The sequence below is a fragment of the Ailuropoda melanoleuca genome, chromosome 6 (assembly GCF_002007445.2).
Source record: "Ailuropoda melanoleuca isolate Jingjing chromosome 6, ASM200744v2, whole genome shotgun sequence".
Taxonomy (NCBI): Eukaryota; Metazoa; Chordata; class Mammalia; order Carnivora; family Ursidae; genus Ailuropoda; species Ailuropoda melanoleuca.
This window is the reverse complement of record NC_048223.1, coordinates 118,482,178-118,510,089: the sequence shown is the minus strand read 5'-3', so window position 1 is coordinate 118,510,089 and position 27,912 is coordinate 118,482,178. Positions and strand designations below refer to the sequence as shown.

Here is a 27,912-nt window from a genome sequence, read left to right as displayed (position 1 = left end):
CCGCGTAGTCTGTTGTTAGGTATTGTCCCTTCAGCTCTGAAAAGTGTATTTTTCTTTCAGCCCAAAATGGAGTTAATCCTGACTGGGAGAAGAAAGTAATTGAGTATTTTAAAGAAAAACTGAAAGAAAATAACGCTCCTAAATGGGTAAGTTGATTGCTGTTTGTAGGGGAGAGGGTTGGGCCGACTTTCAGTTTCTCTCAGAGTGGTAGTCCATATAAAATTTTAGTATATGTGCTGCTGAAGCGAGCACTAAAATTTTTGGGGCGTCTGGGTGGCACGGCGGTTAAGCGTCTGCCTTCGGCTCAGGGCGTGATCCCAGCGTTATGGGATCGAGCCCCACATCAGGCTCCTCCGCTAGGAGCCTGCTTCTTCCTCTCCCACTGCCCTGCTTGTGTTCCCTCTCTCGCTGGCTGTCTCTATCTCTGTCGAATAAATAAATAAAATCTTTAAAAAAAAACCTAAAATTTTAAACTATATACATTAATGTGTACTGTCTTCTGCTTTAAATGCATACGTATTAAAATTGATTTTACCCTCTTTCAACTGAAATTTAAATTCAAGCAATTCAGTGCTTCTGTGTTGGTGCCCCTAGGTGGCAGTAGTTGACCATGTTACTTTCTAAAACAAAACCCAGTCGTCGTGAGTCCTGAATGTCTTATTACCTTCATTTAAAGAGAATTGGCATGTACTAGTCTTAAGAGCTCAACAAAGCAAATGCTTTTCTGCTACTTGTATTCTTAAGGAAGAGCATCCTTTTGCAGAATCAGATGTCATTATACAAACTTGGAAGAACTTAAAAAATACTTTTGTGTCCAGTACTTTTGTTATGTTGACTGTTGAGATCACTGGCTTCCTAATGGGGCTTGGTGTGTGTGTGGGGGGGTGGTTCTGAATATACAGTCTCTGTATATATGCTTAATGTTTTACAGATAATTTTATTGACTTGTTGTCCTTTAAGGTACCATCACTGAATGAAGTTCCCCTTCATTATTTGAAACCTAACAGTTTTGTGAAGTTTCGTTGCATGATTCAGGATATGTTTGACCCTGAGTTTTACATGGGAGTCTATGAAACCGTTAACCGAAACACAAAAGCACGTGTATGTATTGCTTTTTTCATGAAACTTTCTGTTGATAATTAGTGATATTAATTTTATTTATCCTTGTGCTGTTTATGGTGGTTTCGATTCAGATATACTGATACGATGCTGTTATCCTTTGATTTGGATCGTAGGTCCTTCATTTTGGAAAATACAGAGATGTAGCAGAGTGTGGGGTATGTATCCTTAAGAGATATAAAATATTTTCATAAGAATTTCTTTTTAAGCAGCGAATTTATTTCCTTTGGTTGATCTTAAGTATATTTATCTTGTGTGTAAAGAAGTCATGTGAAATGTTTTATTTACCTTTAAGAGTTTCTCTGATATGTTTTTGATCTTTTAAAAATCTCTTAGAAGGCGGAGTATCGTAACAAAACGAATTCCTTTCTTTTTCTTATATCTATATATTTGGTTTCAAAATTACAGGTTATGATAAATTCTTTTAAAGTAAAAGTGGAAGTTAACTTGGGGCTTAACATTTGCTTAATTAAATTTCATTAAATCCTGCCACCTTTTCCTAGGAGGAAAAAAAGTTTTTAATAAACTTAAACTTTCTTTGATAAAGAGAAGTGATGGAAACTCACGTTATCAGTAATGGGAGAGGCAAGAAGGCAGAGGACATTAGATATAATTAGGATTGTGGAAGGAATAGTCTTGGGGTAGAAACTTACTAGAAAAGCGGTTACAGAGGAACTACAGTATATCTGCATTTTTTAAAATTGGTTTTTCATGTGGTTCTACTGAAACTGATGGTAATTGTCAATTGTTAGGGAAAAAACAAGTATCACAGGTGGGGATTGAACAGGCAGGTGCTTAAGTAGAAAGGTGGCACCTTGGTGGAGTTACCTCCGTTCTGGGTCTAGTTNAAGATTTTATTTATTTGACAGAGAGAGACACAGCAAGAGAGGGAACACAAGCAGGGGGAGTGGGAGAGGGAGAAGCAGGCTTCCCGCCGAGCAGGGAGCCTGATGCGGGGCTCGATCCCAGGACCCTGGGATCATGACCTGAGCCGAAGGCAGACGCTTAATGACTGAGCCACCCAGGCGCCCCTATCTGGGGCTTTTTACATTCTGGGAGTCTGACTCCTGCTTACCCAAACCTCAAAGAGATTGATTTATAAGCCCTAATACCAGCACTTTAATTCACAATAGAAGCTGTGCCTGCTTGAGTGAAGTGTTCTAGTTCAGGGCCAGTCCAGACAGAAGAACAGCCCTAATTTGGAAGGTTGCTGCGAAGATTATATTAAACAAAAATGTAACGTCCTATAATTATTTAGGGGGACTTGTGAAAGATGGATTTACTAATAACATGATGAACTTGAGGTCTCCCAGTGTCTTTTTTCTTTGAGGGTGTTTTCATAGAGTAAAATGTGGTGCCAAGTCGAGTGAGTCAACTTTATAAATACTTGTTGTGTCCCTTGTTTGAGGAGCCCTAAGTCCTGTTAGCCTAATCTATCAATACACAGTAATGTAGTATCACCGTAAGATAGTAACCTCAGCATCTGGAAATAGGAAAATAAAATAGGTGAGTCTGTCCATGTGTGACACTGCTGAAGGCAAAGAGTTCTGTATTGTGTTGCTAAAGATCATAAGTAAAAGCACCAAATGAGGAAAACTTTGGGCCTGGAAAGAAAGAAAGAAACACACAGAAAGCCCTGCTTGTATACCTTGTACATACTAGCTCAGGCTGAAACCTGGTGTCTCTTGGGTCTTCCCCCCTCCCCCAAGTGAAGTACACATTTTATTTTACTTTTAAGAGATTTTTTTTTGTAATGGATATACTAAAAGTAGTATGTGCTTATTAAAGTAAAATTTTAATGTTACATCTTGGGTTCTTTCTACCTCTTAGGATTTTCTCAGTATATTTGAAATGGAGAACATTTCTTTTCTAGGAAATATCTGACTCAAATCTCACATCAGAGTTACTGCTAATGAATATTTCATTAAGTTCCTATTTTATAGGCTGATATCGATGTGGTCTATGAAAGAGACAGTGCTTTGTCTTTGAAAAAAATTAATAGAGTATCCTGTTTATTACAAAGGATTTAATTTTGTGATCAGGTACTGTGTATTCTGGACTTGAGGGAAGGTGGTATATTGATGGTTGTATGTGAAATGATTTTATGTCCATTTTCTTTTTTAAAAAATGATAGTTTTTATTTGGTACTTGTTAATTCTTAATGTGAAATATCTACTATGGTTTTGCAAATACGGTTTGCTAATTAAAATTTTTATTTTTCTTGATAAAATTTTAAATACACTTTTTGTGTATATCACAGCCTCAACAAGAAGTTGATTTAAACTCCCCACGAACTACCACTTTGGAAAGACAGACTTTTTATTGTGTTCCAGTGCCTGGGGAATCTACATGGGTAAAAGAAATATCCTTTATTTGAAGTTTCTTCTGTGTTGAATGGTTCCTGATTGTTTTCTTAATTGAAAAGACCACAGTTAAATTTTGAGTTTTTAGAAACTTAGTCTTTTTACACCAATGTACGAGTTAGCTGGGAAAAAAATTGTTCTTCATTTACAGAGCTTGGCTTTATTTTAATGAAATGTTTTTCATTTGTCCTAAACAAGAAAGGTTATAAAACAACCCAAGTATGCATTGTTGAGGAATGATAAAATTGTGGTACATTCCTATAGTGAAGTACTGTTAAAAAGATTGAGGTGGATTTAAAGGTACTGAAAAAGAGCGTACCATAATTAAATAAACACATAGTTTCAAATTGGAACTACATCTGGATTTCTTAAGGGAAAACAACATGTTGGCTCTTTTGAGAGATGTGGAAACATCTCAGTATCCTTTTTATTTTTATTTTATTATATAATTTTTTTAGGCATAGTTCACATACTCTGAGATGCATAGACATTAAGGGTGCACTTCAATGGACAAATGCACACCAGTTTAATTTACACCCATCCAAGTAAAGAACTTGTGCCAGAAAGTTGCCTCGTGTCTTTTTCCAGGCACCTCACTCTCCTTTTGTAACCACTGTCCTGATTTCTTTCACTGTAGCTTTGTTTTACCTTTTCTGTGTGTCAAAAAATGGAATCATACGGTCTTTTGTGTCTGGTATTTGTTCTGCCTAACACATTTGAGATTCATCCTTGCGTGTATGTGTGAGTTGCTCGTTCCTTTCTGTTGCTGATTTTATTTGTTTTTGTTTTTTCCACATGATGAGCATTTGGGTTGTTTCCAATTTGGGGCCTGGCATTTTGTGGCAATTAGGTTTTTTAACAGTTTTTTCTGTGTATCAGTTGTGATAAGTTGTATCTTGCGAGGAATTGTTTCAAAATCATTTGGTCTCAGTTGTTGAATTTATGTCAGTAAGAAAGCTTTTCATAATATTTCCGTATTTTCCTTTTCATGGCTGGGAGATATCTAGCAATGATCTCTTTTCATTTCCAATAATGTTAATTAATTTTTCTTTTACTCTTGATCAGTGTTGTTAGTGGTTTGTCAAAGAACCAACTATTTGTTCCTATCTCATTGACTTTTGCTTTTATTTCCTTTTAAGCTAGTTTGGCTTTAATTTTTCTCTGGCTTCTTAAAGTGGATGCTCAGATCATTAATTTCAAATCTTCCCTTTCTTGTATTAGCATCGAAGCCTATACATTTCTTTCTAATCATTGCTTTGATTGCATCCCACAGACTTTGATTTGTTTTCACCATCACTCAACTCAAAATATTTTCTAATTTCCCTTGTGATTTCTTCTTTGTTCCTTGATCTTTGCAACAGTTTACTTCCATTCATCCCCCTCATTCTTTGTGCTGCTGCTGCTGTTGTGTACGACATTTATACTTCATTTGTACTTAAACTATAGAGCCCACAATATATTATCCTGTTTGCTTTAAACATTTGCCTTCTTGGGGCACCTGGGTGGCTTAGTCAGTTAAGTGTCTGCCTTCAGCTCAGGTCATGATTCTAGAGTCCTGGGATCAAGCCCCACATTGGGCTCCCTGCTCAGCGGGGAGCCTGTTTCTCCCTCTCTCTGCTGCTCCCCCGCTTGTGGGCGCGTGCTCTCTCTCTCTGTGTCAAATAAAATCTTTGTAAAGGGGGTGCCTGAATGGCTCTCAGTAGGGCATCTAGCTGCCTTCAGCTCTGGTTGTGATCCTGGAGTCCTGGGATCGAGCCCCAAGTTGGGCTCTGCTCAGCGAGGGCCAGGTTCTCCCTCTCTCCCTGCCACTCCCCCTGCTTGTATTTTCTGTCAGAATAAATAATGAAATCTTTAAAAAAAAAAAATCTTTAAAAAAATTTGTCTTCTATGTAAATTAAGAAATGAGGAAAAAGTGTCTTATGTGTTTGTGGTATGTTACAGTTTCTAGCTCATTTTTCTTTTTTTATGGAGTCATTTTACTAAGCTTTTTTGTTTGTTTTTTTAAAGTACAGATCTGTTGGTGATTAATTTTTTCAGCTTTGGTTCTACTAAAAATGTCTTTATTTCACCTCTATTTTTGAAGGATGCTTTTGCTGGTTATAGAATTTTGGATTGACAGCTCTTTTCCCTCCCCAGCACTCTAGTGGTCTTGTTCCATTGTCTTCTGGCCTCCATTCCCTTTTTTTTTTTTTTTTTTAAGCTCCACAGAGTGAGTGTGGGGAGGGGCAGAGAGAGAGGATGAGAGAGAATCTTAAGGAGGCCCCATGCTGGGGCGATTGCGCCACCCAGGAGCCCCTGGCCCCCATTGGTTTTTGATGAAAGGCTAGCCATCATTTCACTGTAACGTCTTTGATTTTCCTCTGGCTGCTTCGGATGTTCTCTCTTTCTCTGTGGTTTTCGAAAGTTCTGTGATGTGGCTGGGTGTGGGTATTTTTGTGTTTATCTTGCTTGGGTATTTTTGAAGTTTTGGATCTGTGGACTGGTATTTTTCAGATTTCAGCCTTTATTTCTTCTAATGTTTTTCTGTCCCAGTCTCTTGTCATTGTCTCGTTTTCTGGGGATTCAGTCACATAATCATTAGCTGTTACTGTCCTCCAGGTGACTGAGCTTCTGGGGATTTTTTATTTTTTCATTTCAGATGTCTTATTTTTCAGTTCTTGATTTTTCATTTGGTTCTTTTCCGTTGTTCCCATTTCTCTGTTAACATTCCTTATCTTTGACTCATCTATCTTTTTTTAAGATTTTAACCACTTATTAGAGAGCGAGCACGAGCATGGGGAAGAGGGAGAGGGAGAAGCAGACTCCCCACTGAGGAAGGAGCCCAGTGTGGGACTTGATCCCACCTGAGCCAACGACAGATGGACACTTAAACAACTGAGCCACCCACATGTACCTTGTCTATCTTTTCTTCTAAAATTGTGAATTTTAAGGTTTTGAGGGAACATATCTCAACATGATAAATGCTATATAAAAAAAACAGCGAATTTTAGATTGCCTTTTTAGTGTCCTTATCTGCTAGTTCCAGTATCTGAATCATCTCTGGGTTTGTTTTTATTGATTATTTTTAATCCTGATTGTAGGTCATATTTTCTTGCCTCTTCATATATAACTAGTAATGTGTTAGTGTATGTTGATGTACAACATTGTCTTCCTTCCAAGAATGTTGCATTTTGTTCTGACAGACAGGTGATTTAAGTGGATCACTTTGACCTTGTCATGGCTTGGTTTTGGAATTTGTTAAGGTGGGTATGGAATGGCCCTTGGTCTGTAGGACATAGTCCTTACACATGAGATGTGCTATTTCGGGGTCACAGCTAAGTGCCCAAGATGTTCATCAGGGTCCAGTTCTAGTATTGTACAAATCGAAAATCTCCATTTAGCTCCCAGCCAACTAGCAGCTGTTCCCTGCTAGCCCTCAAGGAATCCTGACTTGTACATCCATGATTTTGTGTTCAGCCAAAGACCCAAATGGAATGTGCACGGGTTTCTGGATCTTTATCTGCAACTCTTGTCTCTCTGTTACTGTCCTGCAACTTCCAGCTGCTCCGTAGCCCTGAACCATATGCTTTGTTTCTCTACCCAGCAAGGGCAGGGCCTTCACTTCACTTTGTTGCAGTTTGGGAAATGTTCCCAAGAGAAAGCTGGGAAGAGTATGGAGTTTACTGGTGTTTCCTTATTCAAAGATTATAACCTTATGTTCCCTTATGGTGTTCAGTGACTGAAAACAGTTGCTCATGTCTTTTATCCAGTTGTACAATTTCTTTATAGGGGGCTTGAGGTTAAGCTGCTACTCTCATGATCAAAACTGGAACTCCAGCCTTTTAAAAGGGTGTTTTAATTTTCACCAGATTGCCAAACCAATAATCTTTTATTAGCCCTGTAATTAGCCTACCTTAGGAAATCCCTCAATTCATGGAGGATTTTTCTTAACTTTTCATTTAACGCCTATGTTAATGCAAACCAAGCTCGAGTCAGTCCTTCAACGTCCTACACTCCCAGTCGTCACAAGAGGAGTTACGAAGATGATGAAGATATGGACCTACAGCCCCATAAACAGAAAGAGCAGCATGCAGGTGCCAGGCAAGCAGGTAGTGTGTGCCAGCAGGCTTTCTGTGCGTTTCTCTGTCAGGTCCGTTTTCAGAATTAGTTGTGTAATATAGCTCTAGATTTAAGAATTGACAGTGCTTTGACAACCTTGTGTTGAAGTTCATCGCTGTTATAGACAGTTTTGAGAGTTTCTGCAGTACTCTTTGGTCAAACTGTGCTTTGTAACTGAGCAGTTAGGCATCACTTATTGAGAAGCGTCTGCTTTCCTTTTAGTTTGTAAGAATCTCCAGTGGTTAGTTGAAAAAGGTCTTTTTCTCATTCTTTGTATTTTTATTTCAGCTCCTAAGTAATATGGAAGCCTAGTACTTTATCCTGAAATTTTTTTTTTAATATATCTGAAAACATCCTTTTTTCTTTTCCTTTTGAGATAGTGGTACTTTATTTTTTATTTTTATTTTTTTAGAAGATTTTATGAGAGAGGGAGAGAGAGTGTGTGCATGCAAGCAGGGGAGAGGGAGAGGGAGAAGCAGACTCCCTGATAAGCAGGGAGCCTGACCCTGGAATTATGGCCTGACCCAAAGGCAGATGCTTAACACACTGAGCCACCCAGGTGCCCCAAGATAGTGGTACTTTAATTTGTAAGATTGAAAACATCAGAGAAAAACCATGAAATTGTGGTGCACTAGGTAACTTCATCCTCACTTTGAGAGCAGAGAGCCCTGAGGATAGTGACAGTGTTTTTGTTCTATTTACACACATTTGTAGTGGTTTATCTCGAAACGTGCTGTACACCCAATAAATTCTGATTAACACAGGGGGACCAAAAGTTGCAGTAACCCAAGGGCATGAGACCGCGTCAGAATTGGCATATTTTGTTCTCGGTTTCACCAATCACGGTGTTAGGAATAGTGAGTTTCTTTATTGTGGCAAGTAGATAAGTTTGTCTTTATTCCTCCTTTTGTGTCCAGTCACTTCTCTTTAGCACCATCATCAGAGGGCAAGTTGAAGGGTCAAACAAAGGGGGTCAAACAAGTCAGTCTTATCGGGGGCATCTGTAGGATTGCGTTAATGGTAAACAAAGAATTACTGACGAATTTCATTTAACCATATGTTTTCCTACTTTATGAAGTTCATATTAGTATATTTCCTTAGAGCTAAGGCATATTTTAATGTTTTTAGCATTGGAATGTTTCGTAGTAAATCTATACAAATGAGATGGTGTTCTTTCTCTCCACCCACCCCCCAAATGTTTATTAAAATTAATGGTGTATTGTAACAATAAGTAACATTAGAATCCAGGATATGTGATTAATTCTCTTACCACCTAAGCAGCTGATGCACTCTCCTCTTTTTTGCTTTTATTTGGATGTTACACTGTAGAGGTTTTTGTACATTTGAGTGCATTATTTGTTTACAGTGTAACTTGTTTGTTGGTTTCTAGGTAATCAAGCTATATAGATTTTTAATTTTTTTTTTGAGAGAAGTGTAGATCACATGTAGCTTTAAGAAATAAGTTTCCCCTGATGGTAACATCTTTTGTACTTCTAGTAGAATATCATAACCAGGAAATGGACATTGCTACCACCCACCTACCTTAGATTGACAGTCCCTGCATGCACTTACTTGTGTGCGTGTATTTTGTCCTGGGCAGTGTCGTCGCATGTAGACTCACAGGGCCACTACCACAGTCAGGACTCAGAACAGTTCATCGCCCATATCTTTCAAGTTGCCCTTTTAGAGTCCTGCCCACTGCTCTCCTGCCTCTCCCCTCCCCACACGTCCCTAACCCCTAGCAAACTCTAATCCATTCTTCATGTCTGTACTAACGTTATTTTATTGCAAGAGTGTTGCATAGTCAGATATGCTTCAATTAAAAAAAAAAAAAATTCCGGTCTAGCATTAACCCTAAAAAAAAAATAGTAAGTTACATAAAGGGAATCCTAGAGTATGTACACTTTGTGGATTGGCTTTTTTCATTCAGCAGAACCTGAGATCCAAGCAGGTTGTTGTGTGTATCAATAGTCTATTCCTTCTTATTGCTGAGCAATATTTTATGGTGTGGCAGGCTATCCGTTGATATTGGTTATAAGCCCTAAGCTGTGACTACTTCAGGGATAGAGGGCATTTTTAAAATCATCTTTGTATCCCTCACAACTAGTCTGATTCCTAGTACACAATGGATGTTACTAAATATTTGGTAAATGTATTTATTGCTGTATGGTTTTATTCTGCGTAATAAGTAGAAAAAGTATGTTCTAAAGTGGGTTTGTTGTCAGTAGACAATGTATTTCTTAGGTTAAAGATGTCAAAGTAACTGTATTAAGTATTAACTTTTAAAATACACTTGAGATTTGAAGGGGAAAGTTTTTTGCCATTTTATTGTATGGGAGAAATGATTAAATTTTTCAGATCTTCATAATCTTTGTTCTCTTTTAGGTCAGAGGGTTTTGTTAGCATATGTTGCTTCCTTAAGAACTATAACAACTTGAAGTTTTTGAGTTCAGAAGCATCATTTTTTTCAGACTTGAAAGGCTCTTTAGGAATGTTCTTTCTTTCCAGGAAGCTTTAAAAATGACTAAGAGTAGTGCTGTTCTTTGAATTTAGGGAGCGTTGGTGGTCTTCAGTGGTGTGGAGAGCCAAAACGTTTAGAAACTGAAGCTTCTACGGGCCAGCAGCTGAACTTCTTGAACCTCTCTTCTCCGTTTGACCTGAATTTTCCACTGCCAGGGGAGAAGGGCCCTGCATGCCTTGTGAAGGTACTAAACCGTTTGTAGACCCGACCTTGATGTGAATGTGGAATGTGTCTGAGAAGTTAACATGGAGTACTCTTAGCGTTTGTGTTTGTTTCCTACCGCTGCTGGAGCGAATATTCACAGTGTTAGTGTCTTTTAAAACAACAAAAATTTATCGTTTTGCAGGCTTTAGGTCAGAAGTCCAACACAGATCTCACTGAGGATAAAACCAAGGTGTCCTTAGGGCTGCGTTCCCTTTTCAGTGTTCTGAGGGAGAATCTGTTTTCTTGCCTCTTCCAGCTTCTAGAAGTGCTCACATTCCTTGGTTTGGGGTCCCTTCTTCTATCTTCAAAGACAGCATGTTTTCACAGTCACCTCTCCCTCAGACTGTAGGTAGGAAAAATTCTCTGATTTTAAGGACCTTCATGATTAGATTGGGCCCATCCAGATAATCCAGTATAATCTCTTCATCACAGGGTCTTGAATTTACGCACATCCCTTTTTGCTTGTAAGGTAACATGTTCACAGATTGCAGGGATGAGGATTTGGACCTCTTTGGGAGACTATGTTCTGTCTACCATGGCATTCTTAAACTGATGTGAAGAATATGGGGCGCCTGGTTGGCTTAGTCGGTAGAGCCTGCGACTTTTGATCTCGGGGTTGTTTGAGCCCCATGCTAAGTGTAGGGCTCACTTAAAAAAAAAAAAAAAAGAAGGATATTTCGAACACAGAAGTGGAACAGTTTTTTAATTCATATGTACTTCCTTTGTCACCCAGCTTCCAACAATATCGAACTTTTTCAACATTCTTCTCTCATCAAAACCCATTTCTCACTTGTATTTAAAATAAAATAGAAGGCAAAAAAATTTGGTTTTTTTGTTCTATTTTGCTTACCCTGATTTTTGGCTCCTGATAGGTGAAACAAGCAATGTACGTTTCAGAAATGGTCATTGAGAATTTCCATTCTTTTATTTTATGGTTTTAACTTAAATGGCACTTCAGTTCTGTACCACAGGGACTAGAGTGAGGACAGCTTTCCCGTTATGCTTCAGTTCAGCCTCACCAAGAGGAGGCTTTGCCAGTTACTAATGTCCGTCAAAGACAGACAACTTTGAAAGTTTTATCGTGAAAAACCTCATGATCTTTCTGAGTTTTGCATTAACCCTCCTAATGGTGTATAGTTGGTGGATAAATCCAAAGTTAGTAATCCTGGGTTTTTTCCCCTTCTCTTGGTGTGCTTGATAGATTTTGAGATAATGCAGGTTTCTTTTTTTTTTTTTTTTTTTAAGATTTAATTTTTCATTTATTAGAGCTAGCACAAGTGGAGGGAGGGGCAGAGGGAGAGGGAGAAGCAGATTCCCTGTTGAGCCAGGAGCCTGATGTGGGGCTCAGTCTCAGGATCCTGGGATCATGACCTGAGCCAAAGGCAGACACTTAACCCATTGAGCCACCAAGCGCCCCATAATGCATGTTGATAATGTTAGTTGACCATCATCCTTTGGGAAAGCCTTTTCTTCGAAGTAGTGTGGTGTATTGATGACAGACCTTAGTCTGGGAGTCAGGAGTCCTGTGTTTTAGTTGTTAATTTGCTAACTGGGAGAATGACTTCAGCCAAGTATTTTACCTCTCTTGGTTTCATTTTATGAATAAAAGTGTTGCTTTAAAGGTCCATTTCCTGACCTAAAAATCTAAGATATTATTACTTTAACCTTAAAACTAATATTTTATGATTTTGGGGTGTTATTTAATCCCAACAACATGATTTCTTATCTCCTATCAGGTCTATGAAGACTGGGATTGTTTCAAAGTCAATGATGTTCTTGAGTTATATGGTGTCCTGTCTGTGGATCCTGTGCTAAGTATACTAAATAATGATGAAAGGTGAGTGTGTTTGTTCTTTTTTGGGTAACTTTGTTTTGATATAATTTCAAACTTGCAGAAAAGCTGGAGGATAGTTATAAAGAACTTTCTCCCTTTACCCAGATTTATTAGCTGTTAACACACCCCATTTGTTTTCTGTCATTCATTTGTGCTCTTACATAGGCACATTTTTGTGTATGAAACGAGTTAAGTTGCGTATGTTATCCCCTAAATGCTTGAGTCCATATTTCCTAAGAACAGAGACTTTCTCCTATACAGAGTACTGCTATCAAAATTAGGAACTTTGCCATAAATACATAGTACACTAACCCACGGTCCATACTTAATTTCACCAGTTATTTCAGTCTTGTTCCTTTTGGTGTGTTTTTCCCCCTCTTCCTTTTTCCTGATCCAGGATCCATAGGGTCACATGTTCCGCTGACCTGGCACAGTCCTCAACTTTTGTCTTCCCTGAACTTGACACTTTTTTTTTTTTTTTATTAACTGAACAAAAATTCGTTTCTCATAGTTCTGGAGGCTGGGAAGTCCAAGAGTAAAGTGCTGACAGATCTGGTGTCTAGTGAGGGCCCATTTCCTGGGTTGCAGATGGCTGTCTTCCCATGTCCTCACATGGCAGAGAGCCTTGACGCCTTTGAAGAGTACCCCCAGTCATTTTGTAGACTAGCTCAGTTTGGGTTCTTGTGGTGAGATTCAGGCTGTCGTATCAGGAGGCACGTGATGTCGGTGTGCCCCCTTACTGGTGATGTTAATTCTGATCGTTTGGTTGAGGGGGCATCTGCCAGCTTTCTGTTCTATAGAGTTACCGTTTTTCACTTTGTAATAAATAATTTGGAAGGAGATACTTGGAAACTACATTAATATCCAGTTTCTCATTTAACTTTCATCCACTTATTTTTTAAAAATTTTATTTGTCAGAGAGCACGCATGCACACAAGTGGGGGAGCGGCAGGGAGAGGGAGAAGTAGGCTCTCCACTGAGCAGGGAGCCCACTGTGGGGCTCGGTCCCAGGACCCTGGGATCATGACCTGAGCCAAAGGCAGATGCTTAACTGACTGAGCCACCTACGCGTCCCTCATCTACTCATTTTAATATCCATTGATGATTTTTTTTTTAAGATTAATTTATTTAGAGTGAGCATGAGCGGGAGGGGCAGGGGAGGGGGAGAGAGAATCTCAAGCAGCCTCGCGCTGAGCATGGAGCTCGATGCGAGGCTCGATCCCATGACCCTGAGATCGCAACCTGAGCTGAAACCAAGAGTCAGACGCTCAACTGACTGCACCACCCAGGCGCCCCTATCCATTGATGATTCTTGAATCAGTTATTGCTAGATGGAGATTTTCTATCTCAGTTATTCCTTCTACACTTGTTTATTGGCATTCTGTTAGAGATTTTTGTTCTCTCTCATTTGTTTAAATCACTGTGTATGTTAGTCTGGTGCTTGAGATTCAAATTATCTCATTTGGCTAGTGGGAGTCATTGTAAGCAGGCTCTGGGTCCTTGCTGACATGACCTCATTTTTGAACATATCTTTTGTGACACATTATGCTGTTTCAACCTCATCTTGTCCTTCCCATGCTCTAGCTGCAGTATCAGCCATTTTTCTAAGAAGCATCAGTTTCTTTTAGGAATTTTATTTAAAAGTCAAGATTTGGGGTGCCTGAGTGGCTCAGTTTATTAAGCATCTGCCTTTGGCTCAGGTCATGATCTCAGGGTCCTGGGATGAGTTCCGCATCAGGCTCCCTGCTCAGCGGGGAGCCAGCCTCTCCCTCTCCTCCCCACTTGTGCTCTCTCTTGCTATCTCTTCCTGTCTCGCTCTCTCAAATAAATTCTTTAAAAAAAAATAAAAAAATGAAAGTCAAGATCTGAGTGCTCGTGTGCTCATTGGTACTAGGATTGGTATTGCTTCTGTGCCCTTTTAGTGGGCAGGGCTAGGAAATACATATACATGTACACTGTATGTGTACAAACAAATGCACATCTTATACCCATACGTGTATATCTTCATGGACTTGAAGTCTGTCAGAACTGTGAGTTCACAGTGTTTCTAATTCCGGTTCTGCATGCAGATGTCCTCCCTTTTCCCTCCCATGTTTGTAACTCCTCTTCTAACAGAAAGAAGCTCGACTCTCATTCTCAATATATTCCTCAGTGCAGAGAAGGTAATTTCAGAATTGGTAATCCATACCATTGCAAAAAACAAACCTCATAACTTGAGTCCAAGATTGGTTTCTACTTTTTATTTTAGAATGAGGTGTATAATCAGAGTGCTATGTCTAACGTTACTAGGGTGAGTTTTCTTCCCCTTTGGTTCTTTCATTCATTATTCATTTTACGTAGTTAGGCTCACTTGTTTCCATTGCGTTTCACTTCAGAGTTTTCCTTCTATCCTTATTGTTTTGATTTTTAAGTACAGAAAACGCTGATACTGTTGCCTAAATCACAGCTATACACAAAGAGTGCAGGGGTGTCATCCTCCCTGCCCAGTTCCTACTCACCCTCCGTAGGGAACCAGCCTGTTTTTGCTTTTATTTTTCCTGTATTTTTTGCAAAAATAAGTAGACACGTGTATATTTTATTTCTCCTTTATTATATAAAAGATAGCATGATGTATATATTCCTTTACACTTTCCACATTTAATAATATATCCTGAAAATCCAAATCTTCCTCATTCTTTCTTGTTTTGAGTTTGCCGAAAGAATGGAGTCATACCCCCCACACAGTAGTTTTCTTGTTGATACTGGATATTCATCTTGGTTTCCCTGTAAGAAGAGCTTACTCTTCACCATTAAAAATAAGGGGGGGAGGGCAAATTTTAAACAACTTTAACTTAAATAGCATTCCTTAATAAGAGTATAGCAAATTGCTTGTCTTGGCTGTTTCCGGTGGTGATGATTTTCCTGCTTCAGCCACTTCATTGGTTGAAGCCGCTTAGTGCACAGAGAGCTGGATGGCTTGGGGTGCCAACCTGGTTTGGCCATTTACCAGCCATGTGACTTCTGCAGGGGCTTGGTTTCCTCATTGGAGACCAGGGTAGGTGAGGCGTTATTGAGTTGGTGTGTGCACGGCGAAGAACACTGCCCAGCATGTGGTCCAGACCACGTAAAGGTTGTCCCCATCCTTGTGTGTAAGGAGGGTGGCTGTGTGAGTGGTGACTGTAACCTGTAAAGTCTGACGTTCTGAACACATTGTAGTGATTTGTTTCAGTTAGATCGCGATAAATCTATCATCTGCTAATTTATTTAGCAAATCTGAAAAACTCACACTTTTTCACTGCTTGACTACTCATTATTCACAGGAGATGTCATGGAGGAATAAAATTTAGGAAGAACAATTAGCAAGATAAGAGATGAATGGATCTTCCACACTGAGTAATTAAGATACCTAATGGTACCCCATTAATTGCAGTTAATAGCATACTCAATAAGTGTTCTTGTTCTCGAAACATACATACATAGCCTCGTATGACCTAACTAGCCTGAGATCTTGTGTGACCTGACAGTTGAGAATGGGGAGCCCTTTTCCATTAAGGAGATACACAGGTGGAACCGTTCTTGGCTTGAATTCTCATTTTCAGAGATGAGTCTGTGAATTGAAGCGTTCTCTCTCCGTAGGGATGCGTCTTCACTCCTGGATCCGATGGAATGCACAGACACCGCCGAGGAGCAGAGAGTGCACAGTCCTCCTGCTTCGTTAGTGCCAAGAATTCATGTGGTTTTAGCCCAGAAGTTGCAGCACATCAATCCTTTACTGCCTGCTTGCCTTAACAAGGAGGAGAGCAAAACCTGTAAGTGTAAGTGCTGACGCCTCGGGAGCCAGAGACCCGTGAGCCCCTGTGCGTGTCGGGAGCTGCCTGTGCCCTGTGCTCCCGGTGGGGCTGAGCCGGCCGGTTCCTCGTGCCTCAGGTTAAGTTTCTCTAGTAATTGCCGGGACTCTGGCCCGTTTTCCTTTATGTTAATTCTCTTTGTTAAAATGAGGCAAAAAAAAGTTTACAGGCTGTCTTACTTTGAAGATTGGCATCACTTAATGACCAATATTTAAGTCTACACTAGTTGTCTACTGACTTTAGTGCTTTGTTCCACTTGGGTTTTTTCCTCCTTCTTAGCCTGAGATACTTGGGAGGAGCTGGTATGTGCGTTCTGAATGTGGTCTCCCTCCCTTCTTCAGTCGTTTCAGGTTTCATGTCCGAGTTGTCTCCGGTCCGAGCAGAGCTGCTTGGGTTCCTCACGCATGCGCTTCTGGGAGACAGCTTGGCCGCCGAGTACCTGATACTGCATCTCATCTCTACAGTGTAAGTGCTGTGTTCCCGGTGGCGGGCAGGGGCAGCGGGGGTGTTGTTGAAAGTGGAAAAGAGCAGGAAGGCTGCTCAGGTAACTTCTGTGTTCTGGTTTATTGGCTTCATCATCAGATGGTTTTTATTCGTTCAGTGTGACAAGCGTTACACGAAATCACAGAATCCTTTGTCCATCTTATCTGTTTCACATTTAACCTTATGTTTATGTCTCCCTTAAATATAAGAGCCATAGTCAGACAGGGGCGCCTGGGTGGCACAGCGGTTAAGCGTCTGCCTTCGGTTCAGGGCGTGATCCCGGTGTTATGGGATCGAGCCCCACATCAGGCTCCTCCGCTATGAGCCTGCTTCTTCCTCTCCCACTCCCCCTACTTGTGTTCCCTCTCTCGCTGGCTGTCTCTATCTCTGTCAAATAAATAAATAAAATCTTTAAAAAGAAAAAAAAGCCATAGTCACACAAAGAACCTGGCTGATGAGTAAAAGGAGCTGTTTTATTCTTTTTGCATTCTGAATTCTGTTTATACATCCCAAGGTTCTGCAAGGCCTGGTGTGCACACATCTAACTTGTATGCTGAGGTGCTCCCCTCCTTGCACTCCACTGTAGGTCTTTGTTTCCTGATTTCAGAAGTAACCTGTGTTTTCAACAAGTTCTAGGAGTGTAAAGAAACTGGAAATCATATGTCATCTCACCCACTTAGAGATGATCTCTGTGAACACATTGGCTCATGTTTGTTTCATATTGTCTTGTTTACATACGTGTACATCCCTGCACAAATCTCCATGGTACTCTAAACACTGATCTTGTTTGTATCATTTAATATATCTTAAACATTCTTCGTTTGTAATCCTTCATGAACTTTTTAATGGCTGCACGGTATTTCATCATAGACCATTGTCCTAGTTCCATAAATGCTGGGTTTCCTAGTTTTCCTCTAAGTGACTCTGCAGTCAGCGTCTTGGTATTCCACGTCTTTCCTCGGCTAGGACTTCAGACTGCAGTACATAATGTTTCAGTGCACAGACTCTGGAGCCAAACCCCGTAGATTCGAATCCAGCTCTCCCACATCCTGCTGTGTGAACTTGGGCATCTTCCCTCAGATTTTTGTCTCAGATTTCTCACCTATACAGCGAAGATGACCTGCCTCAGAGAGTCTGGGAATTAAATGAGACATTAAGCGCTCTGAGCAGTCCCTAGCACATGCTCAGTGCTCACATATAAGTACTGGCTATTATTTTTATTGCTGTTATTCTGATAAATGAACCGGTCAGAGTAATTCACCTTTTTTTTTTAATTACAATATTGTACTAACCTTATTTTGCTTTTCGATGGAAATCAGGAAATCACCTGAATATCTTACTGGTTGGTATCTTTTTTTCTAGGTATACAAGAAGAGATGTTCTTCCGCTGGGAAAATTCACAGTTAACTTGAGTGGTTGCCCGCGGAATAGTACCTTCACAGAACACTTATACCGGATTATTCAACATCTTGTTCCAGCAGTAAGATCAATATAGATATTTATTAGAAATCTGAACACCCTGGGGTGCCTGCGTGGCTCAGACAGTTAAGCGTCTGCCCCTGGGATGGAGCCCCATGCTGGGCTCCCTGCTCAGCGGGGAGCCTGTTTCTCCCTCCCCCTCTCCCTCTGCCCCTTCCCCCCTACTCGTGTTCTCTCTCCCTCGCTCTGCTCTCTCTCTCAAATAAATTTTAAAAAATCATAAGAAACCTGAGCATGTTTTAAAAATCCATCTACTTGTCTTTCATTCAACCCAAGTATGTAACTTTGAGATTTTAATAGATCTTACTAAGGGGAAACAGCCTGCTAGGTTCCATAATTTACATACTTATCCCTAAACATTTCACTTTTATTTTATGCCTTAGCAGAAATTTCTGAGTCTAACAGCACAATTGCAAGTAAATCCCTTAAAATTATGCTCTTGGTTGATGCCAGTTTGTGCAACTTGGTATCCTTTGTTTGCATTAAAATCTTAAATCTTTAAATAAGCCTAAATTACAGGAGCAGAATTCATGTAGCCGAGGTAATAAAGAGCTTTATCTCCATTGCCCCAGTTTTAATTCCTGTTTGGAAGGTAGAGCTGCCTTTGTTTGCCAGGGTGTGTGGAATGCAGGTTTTCTGTGGTGGTGAGACGTTGGGAACGAGGGCGTTGCTTCTGACTACTCATGTGACTGGCAGCGTTCATCACCTCTCATTTTGTAGATTTAAGAGGTTAAAATAGATCATTCATGTGACTGTGTGATTGGAGGGTAAGTGCTAGCGCTCTTCCAGGCCCTAAAACAGCAGTGGATCAAACAGACCAGGATTTCTCACGCTCCTTGACTCACTTGACACTTTGAAAAAATTATTGAGGACTCAAAGAATCTGGGTTGTTTTTGTTATCACTCTATCATAGTAGAAATTAAATCTTAAAATACACTTAAATAGTCATGAAAATAAATCAATTACACACGAACATAAAATATTTTTGTAACAAGAGCTATTATCCCAAATCAAAAAACATTAGTGATAAAAGTGACATGGTTTTAAATTTTTTCCAGTCTCTTTAATATCTGGATTAATAGAAGAACGCTGGATTGTCAAATGCATTTCTGCGTTCAGTCTCTTGTAATAAGATGTTTTGCTTGAAGCATATGAAGGAAAGCTGGCCTTTTTTTTTTTTTTTTTTAAAGATTTTATTTATTTATTTGATAGAGAGGGAGCACAAGCAGGGGGAGTGGGAGAGGAAGAAGCAGGCTCCCAGCAGAGGAGCCTGATGTGGGGCTCGATCCCAGAATGCCGGAATCACGCCCTGAGCCGAAGGCAGACGCTTAACCGCTGTGCCACCCAGGCGCCCTGAAAGCTGGCCTTTTTGAATAACTGTGGATATTCTTTGGTACTAGACCAAAACTGCCCATTGAAGGATAGTTGCAAGTGTGCAATCTGTAATCTCCTCAATGAGCTTTTTATACTCTGCTGTAGTAAATTCATTGGTCTGTCTTGCACATCGAATGGGTCTTTTATATCATTTTGACCTCGTGGACTCCATAAAAGTATATCAGCAACTCCTTGGGAGTTCCCTGGACCACCACATTTTGGGAATTACTGAAATAGATTTTAAATTATTGTGGTAGAAGACCGATAGATATAGGTAAATACAGAGTATGTTGTTGAGGTGCCATGGAGAAGAGTAAAGGCCCAGGAGAAGGGGACTAAGGAGCGCTGGGCTAGGGTGGAGTTGCTCGTGTATACAGTGTGGTCAGGGAAGGTCTTGCCTTCCGGGAATTCGGGGAGATGATGCAGGTGTGGGAGCAAGCCACGTGGCTCTGTTGGGGGGAGCGTCCGTCCTGTGAGCGGTGGGAGAGCAGGCACAGAGGTGCTGAGGCACCAGTGTGCTGGGCAGGTCAGAGGCATGCCGACAGAGGCCACTGTGGCTGGTGTGGAACGAGTTCTGGGGAGGAGGGCAGGAGGTGAAGTCCGGGCAGCAGCCTGGCGCTCATGCTTAGGACATGGGTACGTGTTTACGTGCGGAAGTTGCCTGTGGCAGGTACACCATGTTATCGCATGGTGGGGTATTTCCTTTTGGATCTTTTAATTTGCATCGCTTCGTAGTAGGTTTGTGGGTTTGACCCTTTTATTGTTCCCATATCCCGCTCCCTTCCATTCCTTTTGTGTGTCTGTCTAGCGCCAAACTCTGAACGCTTGGCTCGTTCACGTCTTGGTTGGTTTTCACAGTAGGTCCAGCATGAGCGACCCGCGTCTCTCACGGGGAGCGAGCCCCTGCTGCGCACCCCTTCTGTTTAGACAGACTGCTTCTTTAGGGCTTGTTTGCTTCTATCCGTAATGGGGTCCCAGCCCTCTGCCCGTTTCTTTGAATCACTGAGCCATAGTACAATAATCCTGTACATTCTGAAAGTTTCTCTCTTCCTCAGCGCCCTTCTCGCCAACCCCGGTCTCCACCCTTGCCACACGTGGGTGATAGGAGTGGAGACTGGAGTGTGAAGCAGGGTGCACAGGGTCTTGAGTGGTGGGCGTGGGGAACCGGGAGTGGGGGGCGTTGCAGAGGGTCTGACAGATCCCGTGCTAAGACGGACGCAGCCTGCAGCACGTTCTAGGACCCACAGCGCCTGGCCCCTGCTCAGCGTGCTCTGCTCCTCAGCTCTCCTCGTGACAGTTTGTTCCCTGGTCTGCGGGAGGCTGATGAATGAAAGTGATTTTAATTTGAGGAGCACCAAAGAAAATCAAGCATTTCTCTCCCCATCTTGAATAAATATTTTCTATTTAGCCTGTGGTTGTTGTAGGTAGAAGTTAAGCTTCTGAATATTTGGTAAATGTATCTGAATTATCTATCATTTGTTTCTGGTTCTCTGGTAACATAGAAATTATTTAAGAATACTGAACAAGACAGTTGAGAATAAAGCAGCTCATAGATTTAGTGAAATTTTTATTTAAGATGTAGATTTATCATTTAAGGTGTATATGTAAGATTCTTGCTTTAAGAGCTCAAGAAGCCTTGAAGCTACAGCCTTAGAAATTGATACGATCTTTCCTTATACACGTATGGAAAGTATTTAACCCCAAGTATGTATTTTCTTTAAACAGGGAAACTGTTCCTTGCTCATTAAAAAATTTCTCTTTGCAGTCTTTTCGTCTGCAGATGACTATAGAGAACATGAACCATTTGAAATTCATCCCCCACAAAGACTATACAGCCAATCGCCTGGTCAGCGGGCTCCTCCAGCTGCCGAGCAACACTTCCCTTGTGATTGATGAAACTCTCCTAGAGCAAGGGCAGCTGGACACACCAGGTATGGACGTGGGTGTCTCCCTTGGTTTCTAACCTCCTGTGAAAGCCAGATCTGGTAATGACTTTTAAAAGAATCACTGATCCAGAGACACACATTTCACAGGCTTGCCATAAGAATCTGTATAATGTGGGAATTATAAACTTACAGACTGTGTACATCAGCTGTGTTTTGTCGTACGCAGTACAGTGACGGAACAAGGACATAGCAAGGAGCTCTTGAAAGGCTGAGAAGGGAGGAGATTTTGCCTTCAATCATATATTGGCTAAAAGGGAAAGTGTAGAGAAGATCTAATAAAGCATTTTTTACTGCCTAATATGAAGTTTAAAATTTTTTTTCGGAGAATCTCTGAAAAAAAATAGTTTGGAAGGTTTGAACTAACCTCAGTTACGGGAACTTGTTATAAACTGGCAAGGAAGCAGGTTGCTTTATTTGTGCTCAGATGAGTATTGAGAAGACACTTTGCTGGCGGTAAGTTCAAGAGGTAAAGGTAGAAAGAAGGAAAAATAGTGTGAATGGGGTATCCTTAAGGCACAGGTGAGTATAAAAATCAAAATTCACTATCTCTCTGCATAAAAATCATTTTAGTTCTACCGTATTGTTCTAGACCCACGGACACACCAGATAGAAAGTGATTGTGCTTCCGGGAACCTGTCTTGTGCGCAGTTGGCATACCAGATGCTAGATTAGATATTGGGGGGTCTTGGCCCCAAAATACATTTGTTTAGCTTGACCAGTATTGTCTGTGAAGCCTATTACTTAGTGAACATTTAGCTTAGGAAGTTGAACAATGCCTCAGATACTTTTTTTTTTTTTAAGGCAGTAGTAACCTCATGTCTTTTTTTTTTTTTGAAAGATTTTATTTATTTATTTGATACAGACAGGCAGCGAGAGAGGGAACACAAGCAGGGGGAGTGGGAGAGGAAGAAGCAGGCTCATAGCGGAGGAGCCAGATGCGGGGCTCGAGCCCAGAACGCTGGGATCACGCCCTGAGCTGAAGGCAGACGCTTAACGACTGCGCCAGCCAGGCGCCCTGAAACCTCATGTCTTAAATCGATGTCAGTAAAACCAATTTGTTTAGGTGATTAAAACCAAATAACAAAAAAAAAATTTTTTTTTAAATTTTCTAGGTGTTCATAATGTGACTGCGCTGAGCAACCTAATAACTTGGCAGAAGGTGGATTATGACTTCAGTTACCACCAGATGGAATTCCCCTGCAATATTAATGTTTTTATTACTTCGGAGGGGAGATCACTGCTACCGGTACGATGAGACATTTTAAGGTAGAGGGAGGTTACATTGGAAAGATACCCTATATTTTTGTTTTGTTTCTTGGTACAGCTTATTATTGAGAAGTTAAACTTCTTTCAAAATTGGGACTGCTGGTTATCAGGAAGAGAATTGATTACTTTGTTCCTGCCCTGAGGAGGAAGACCTATCTGTGAAGAACCAGATATGGCAAATCACATGCTACCAACAGCTAGCAGCACCTCCCGCATCCAGGTGTAGAAAGTAGAAGCTATCTGTAACTTGCCTGATTCACATCTAGACCTTTGTTCTTACTGCCTCAGTCCCATTGTTTTTTGTCAGTCTTATGTCAGAAATATTTCAGAGTTCCTTTTAAAATGTTCTCAATGACATGGTAATTATTTTTATGCTCTATGGTGAAATGCTCTGGTTAATCATCAGAGTCACTGACGAAGAGAGCTTTTAAATTGTGTTTTTTCATGATGAGAAGTACGCCCAGTTGTTTAAAAGGTGTGTAGTTTCTCTGTAAACTCGTGTTCACTGTGATTTATGAGACATTGCCTGTGAACGAGAATGAAATGGCCCGCGTGTAAGTTTTCTGTGGGAAAGTGTGATTTGCTTTATGTGGTTTCTAGAAAGGCAGATCAGTAAGACATAGAGTACACATTCCAGGATTAAGGAAACATCAAAAACATTTTAATTAGCTGCTTTTTAGAGGTTGGCTACCTTTTTATGCATTTACCGATCCTGTTGAGGAAGTGTAAGTAACAAAGAAAGGCTTGACCAGTATTGTCTGTGAAGCCTATTACTTTTGTGATTATCGCACGGTGCTTGTAAATTAATGTTAAAAAGTGACCTCCCCCTAGTAATGAAGAGTATTTCCTGATTCCTTCACGGGCTGATACGGACAAAGCCTCCTCCTGAAATTTTGGATTAATTTAGGAACTTGGAAAATACTGTGTCCTGTTTCTCTCTCCAGGCAGACTGCCAGATCCACTTACAGCCCCAGCTCATCCCCCCGAACATGGAGGAGTACACGGACAGCCTTCTGTCCACCGTGCTGCCCTCCGTGCTGAACAAGTTCCGCATCTACCTGACCCTTCTGAGGTTCCTGGATTACAGCATCTCCGATGAGATAACCAAGGTGTGTTTGGGGTAAAAGGAACGATTTCCCTATGTTGATTTAGACGGTTTACTCACCTTAGGTTTCCTGTGACTGCTGGGAGGTAACTTTGCTGTGTGGTCTCTGTCTTCTGTCTGTTGTGCTCCATCGACGCATTTATAATTCTTCTTTTATGCTGTTGTCTTTAAATCAGAGGGAAAAAGTTACAAGGAAAGAGACCTTTGTACTGCTTTTTATATTTACCCATGTCGTTCCCTTTACTGGTCATCTCTGCATGGATTCACGTCACCGCGTGGCGTCCTTTCATTTTGGCCTGAGGAACCCTCCGTGGTTCTCGTAGGGCAGATCTGCTGTGACTAGTTCTGTTAAGTTGTTGCTTATCTGGGAGTGTCTTAATCTATTTTTGAAGACCAGTTTTACTGGATGTGAAGTTCTTGTAGACTTTTCTTTCAGCACTTTTTACGTATGTCCTCCAGTTGCCGTCTGGCCCCCCGTAGTTCTGAGAAGTCCGCTGATTTCTGAAGAGAGGCTTCTTGGGGCACAGGGAGCCCTTTGCTCTTGTGTTTTCTAGACTCTCCTTGGCTTTTGACAGCTCAGCTGTGATGTGTCTGTGGGTGTGGATCTCTGAGTTTATCCTACTGGAGTTTATTGAGCTGCTTGAGTGTGCAAAGTAATGCACATCTTAGGGAAGTTTTCAGGAAGTTTGGTGAGGTTTTGACCATTATTTCTTTAAATTTCTTTCTGTGCCTTTCTCCCTCCTCTCCTTCCAGCACTCCTGTAGGAGAGTGGTGGTACACTCGATGGTGTCCCACAAGTCACTGAGGTGCTGTTTGTTTTCCTCCTCCCTTTACTTTCTCCTGCACAGACTGGACGTTTGCAGTTGACCTTTCTGCACGTTTACTGGGACTTTGCTCTGCCTGCTGCACAAAGCTGAGCCTCATTTCTACTGAATTTTAAGTCTCAGTTATGTTGTTCAACTTCAGAATTTCTATTTGCTTTTTATGTTTTTAATGACTTTATTCAGAGAGAGCGAGTGAGCAAGCGGGGGAGGGGCAGAGGGGGAGAGCGAGAATCCCAAGCAGACCCCGAGCTGAGCGTGGAGCCCAATGCAGTGCCCCATCCCACAGCCCCGAGATCATGACCTGAGCCGAAACCAACACTTGGACGCTTAACCTGCTGAGCCACCCAGGCCCCTCTCTACTTGCTTTTTAAATATTTCTTTCTCTCTTGATACTTTTTATTCAGTGTGATATCATTCTCATATTTTGTTTTAGCTCTTTATATGTGGTTTCCTTTAGTTCTTTGAATATATTTAAAGAGCTGATTTAAAGTCTTTCTCTAGGGCGCCTGGGTGTCTCAGGCAGTTCAGCGTCTGCCTTCGGCTCAGGGCATGATCCCAGGGTCCTGGGACCGAGTGCCACGTCGGGCTCCCTGTTCGACAAGCAGCCTGCTTCTCCCTCTCCAGCACTTGCGCTCTCTTGTGCGCGCTCGTGCTCGCTGTGTCTCAAATAAATAAAATCTTAAAGTCTCTGTCTAGCAAGTCCAGTATGTGGGCTCCCTCAGGGAGGGAGTTGACTTTTGTTTCAGTGAAGGGGTCCAGACATTCTTGTTTCTTTCTGTGTCTCCTTATTTCTTTGAAAACCAGATATTGAAATGCTAGGCTAGCTCTGCTCTGGGGGCTCTGCCCCTCCCTGGGGTTTGTTGTTGCTGCTTATTGCTTAGACTTTTCTGAATGAACTCTGTAAAGCATATTCTTTGTATGTAAGTCGTGGAGTCTGTGAGCTCAGAGGTCAGTCAGTGATCAGATAGAAATTAAATTTCCTTAGATGCCTAGAAATAGGTCTCCCAGTTAAAGCCAAGGGCTCTGTGTCTACATGGCAGGCCTTCAACACTGCCACACAGTTCACCACCGTGACCTACCCTTCTCTTTCTGCTTGCACAGAGAAGGTCACCCCGGATAGCTTAGGGCCTGCTCCGATCTTCTGAGTATGTGCACGGCCCTTTGTGTGGCCTTCTGCATTCCTGGGGAGATAGAGATAGATCGTCCTTTGGGGGCTTTTGGGAGGGAAAAATTCTCATGACCTAGTTTTTTCTTGTAAGGGTTTCGGTTAGCTGCCTGTTTGCCCCAACTAGTATCCAGTGTGTGAAGCAGCCAAGATGATCAGTACTGGCTTCTGATTGTTTTTGATAAATTCCCTGGGAGAAGAGGCTGTTGACATTGGGTAAGCAGAGTCAGGCTGAATAAAGACGGCCTTACACGTGGATTCTCGCAGGGAACCACCCTGTCTCGTGGTCGCCAGGCTGTTCCTTTTCAGCGCTGCAGGAGTGGGGGGGTCGGGTGGATAGGGAAGCTAAAATGCCTCAAAGCCCAGTGTTCTTTCTTGAACAAATGCTCCCTGTATTTTGGTTAATTTTCAGACTTTTGAAGAAGCAGATTTTGATAGTTTTTGCTAGTGCTCTGGTCCTCTTCAGTGGTGGGGACAGTTTTCTGAGGCCCTCCCTCTGCCGCTTTGGCTGACATCACTCTCCCCCGTGGGCCGTGCATGTTGCTGACCTAGGTGTTTGCCTGGCCACCTGCCAGGTCTGTGAGCAGCGCTATCCCTGAGGGTGCGGCGTGCCTCTCAGTGACTCTCATCTCCTAAGAAGCCCACGCAGCAGGCGGACTTCCTCATTTCCACATCAGCCCGTGGGCCGAGTTACTTCGCTTTTCCCTACATAGTGCGCGGCGTTTGTTCATAAGCGCTGGTGTGAAAGCCCCTTCCTCTCTTGGCGCAGGCAGTTGAAGACGACTTCGTGGAAATGCGCAAGAACGACCCTCAGAGCATCACTGCCGACGATCTCCACCAGTTGCTCATTGTAGCTCGGTGAGTAGTACGTGTCCATAATTGCTGTTTTAGTAAGCTCTGTGTGAACCTCCCAATCTTTAGGAGTAACTGACGCAGATTTCTACCAGTGGAAATGTTTTGCCTTTAAAATACCCTGTGAAAGGGTTTAGTGAAGGGGGATTGTGTTTGGCCAGTGACCAGCGGAACAGGCTTGCTTTTTGTCTCTAGACTTCAGAGATCCCTTTGTGGAAGTCTAACTTGGCTCTTGACTTGTATGTAGCTACCAGATGGTCTTGACCCCTAACCCAGTATTCCTAGGTTCTTTAAAAAAAGAAGAAGAAGAAAGAGAACTACATCCTGTCCTGGGTCTAGACTTAAATCCATTTCTGTGTTTCACGCCAGGTTTCTATCTCTCAGTGCCGGTCAGACAACACTGTCAAGAGAGCGATGGCTCAGAGCAAAGCAGCTAGAGTCTTTAAGAAGAACCAGGCTTCAACAGCAGAAATGTGTGAATGGAAATGAACTTTAAAGATCTGACACCTAGGAGAGTAGTGGGCAGATTGTAGCCACATTATTGTAAAATTCAAATACCATTTATACCACATTGTTTTGTAGATAATTTATATCAAAAACCAATGACTTTTCCTGAGATCAAGCCTGGTAACATCTGAAGTTTATATAATATTCAGTAAGGGCTTTTACCTTACTGATTTTATGGAGCTTTTGATTGTTTTATAATTATATAAATTAGTAACGATGTACAAAAATGTATTTGATATTAAAAGTTTAATATTGATAATGTTGCTGATACCATTTCCTTAGTTTCAGCTAAGTCATAGGCCAGACTCTGTTGAAATGCTAATGTCAACTTCATTTGAAGAAAATTGTTGGAATTCCAAAGTCAGAGGAGTTGTTCACTTCAGATTTTTACAATGTCTTTCCAATTAACGGTAGGTCTGAATGTGTTTAGTGGTCCAAGTTTGGGGAATGGGGTGTACCTGCCATTAATTCACATGACTGTGTGAAATTCTGTAGTATCATTTCCCAAACATTTGACCACAGTTTTTTTCCACTTAACAGTTGTTAATAACCTACAAAATTAGTCTTTTACATGGCAGTGGTTCCCAGACTTTTGGATTTCATGGACCAGTAACATTTCCAAAAATTTGGGGGACAGGGTTGCCAATGTATTTTGCCAAGTAATCTGAAAAAAACCACTGTATTATCACAATTTTTTTTTTTCATAAAAGGGCAATCTCAGAATGAGAGAGTCCTTTAAATGGAATAAATAGCTTTTTGGAAAAAACACTACATTGTCCTTATTTTTCTCATTTCATCCCCGTGCATTTGGGAACCACTGTTTTATGGGACTTAAGGGAATGCTGCCTTAGGATAGGTTGTTTTACCCAAATAGGAAGAAAGCAAACAGTTAACTTTTTTAAATATGCCTTCTGTAGAAAATAAAGTTTTAAATTGTTTTCCTAA

General features: G+C 41.3%; 1 protein-coding gene across 2 annotated transcripts; it reads left to right on the top strand.

Annotated features, from left to right (window-relative positions):
• MCMBP (minichromosome maintenance complex binding protein) lies at positions 1–27,912 on the top strand. Of its 2 annotated transcripts, none has more exons than XM_034663363.1 (15): positions 1–146; positions 961–1,101; positions 1,236–1,277; positions 3,380–3,481; positions 7,426–7,570; positions 10,134–10,285; positions 12,042–12,142; positions 15,755–15,927; positions 16,308–16,431; positions 17,812–17,929; positions 21,068–21,233; positions 22,361–22,494; positions 23,459–23,623; positions 26,378–26,466; positions 26,830–27,912. In XM_034663363.1, the coding sequence occupies exons 2-15, from the start codon at positions 1,027–1,029 to the stop codon at positions 26,954–26,956; spliced, it is 1,713 nt and encodes a 570-aa protein (XP_034519254.1). In that variant the 5' UTR covers positions 1–146; positions 961–1,026; the 3' UTR covers positions 26,957–27,912. The 2 variants fall into 2 exon arrangements, with proteins under 2 accessions (XP_034519254.1, XP_034519253.1); XM_034663362.1 differs by having other exon boundaries at positions 15,755–15,933.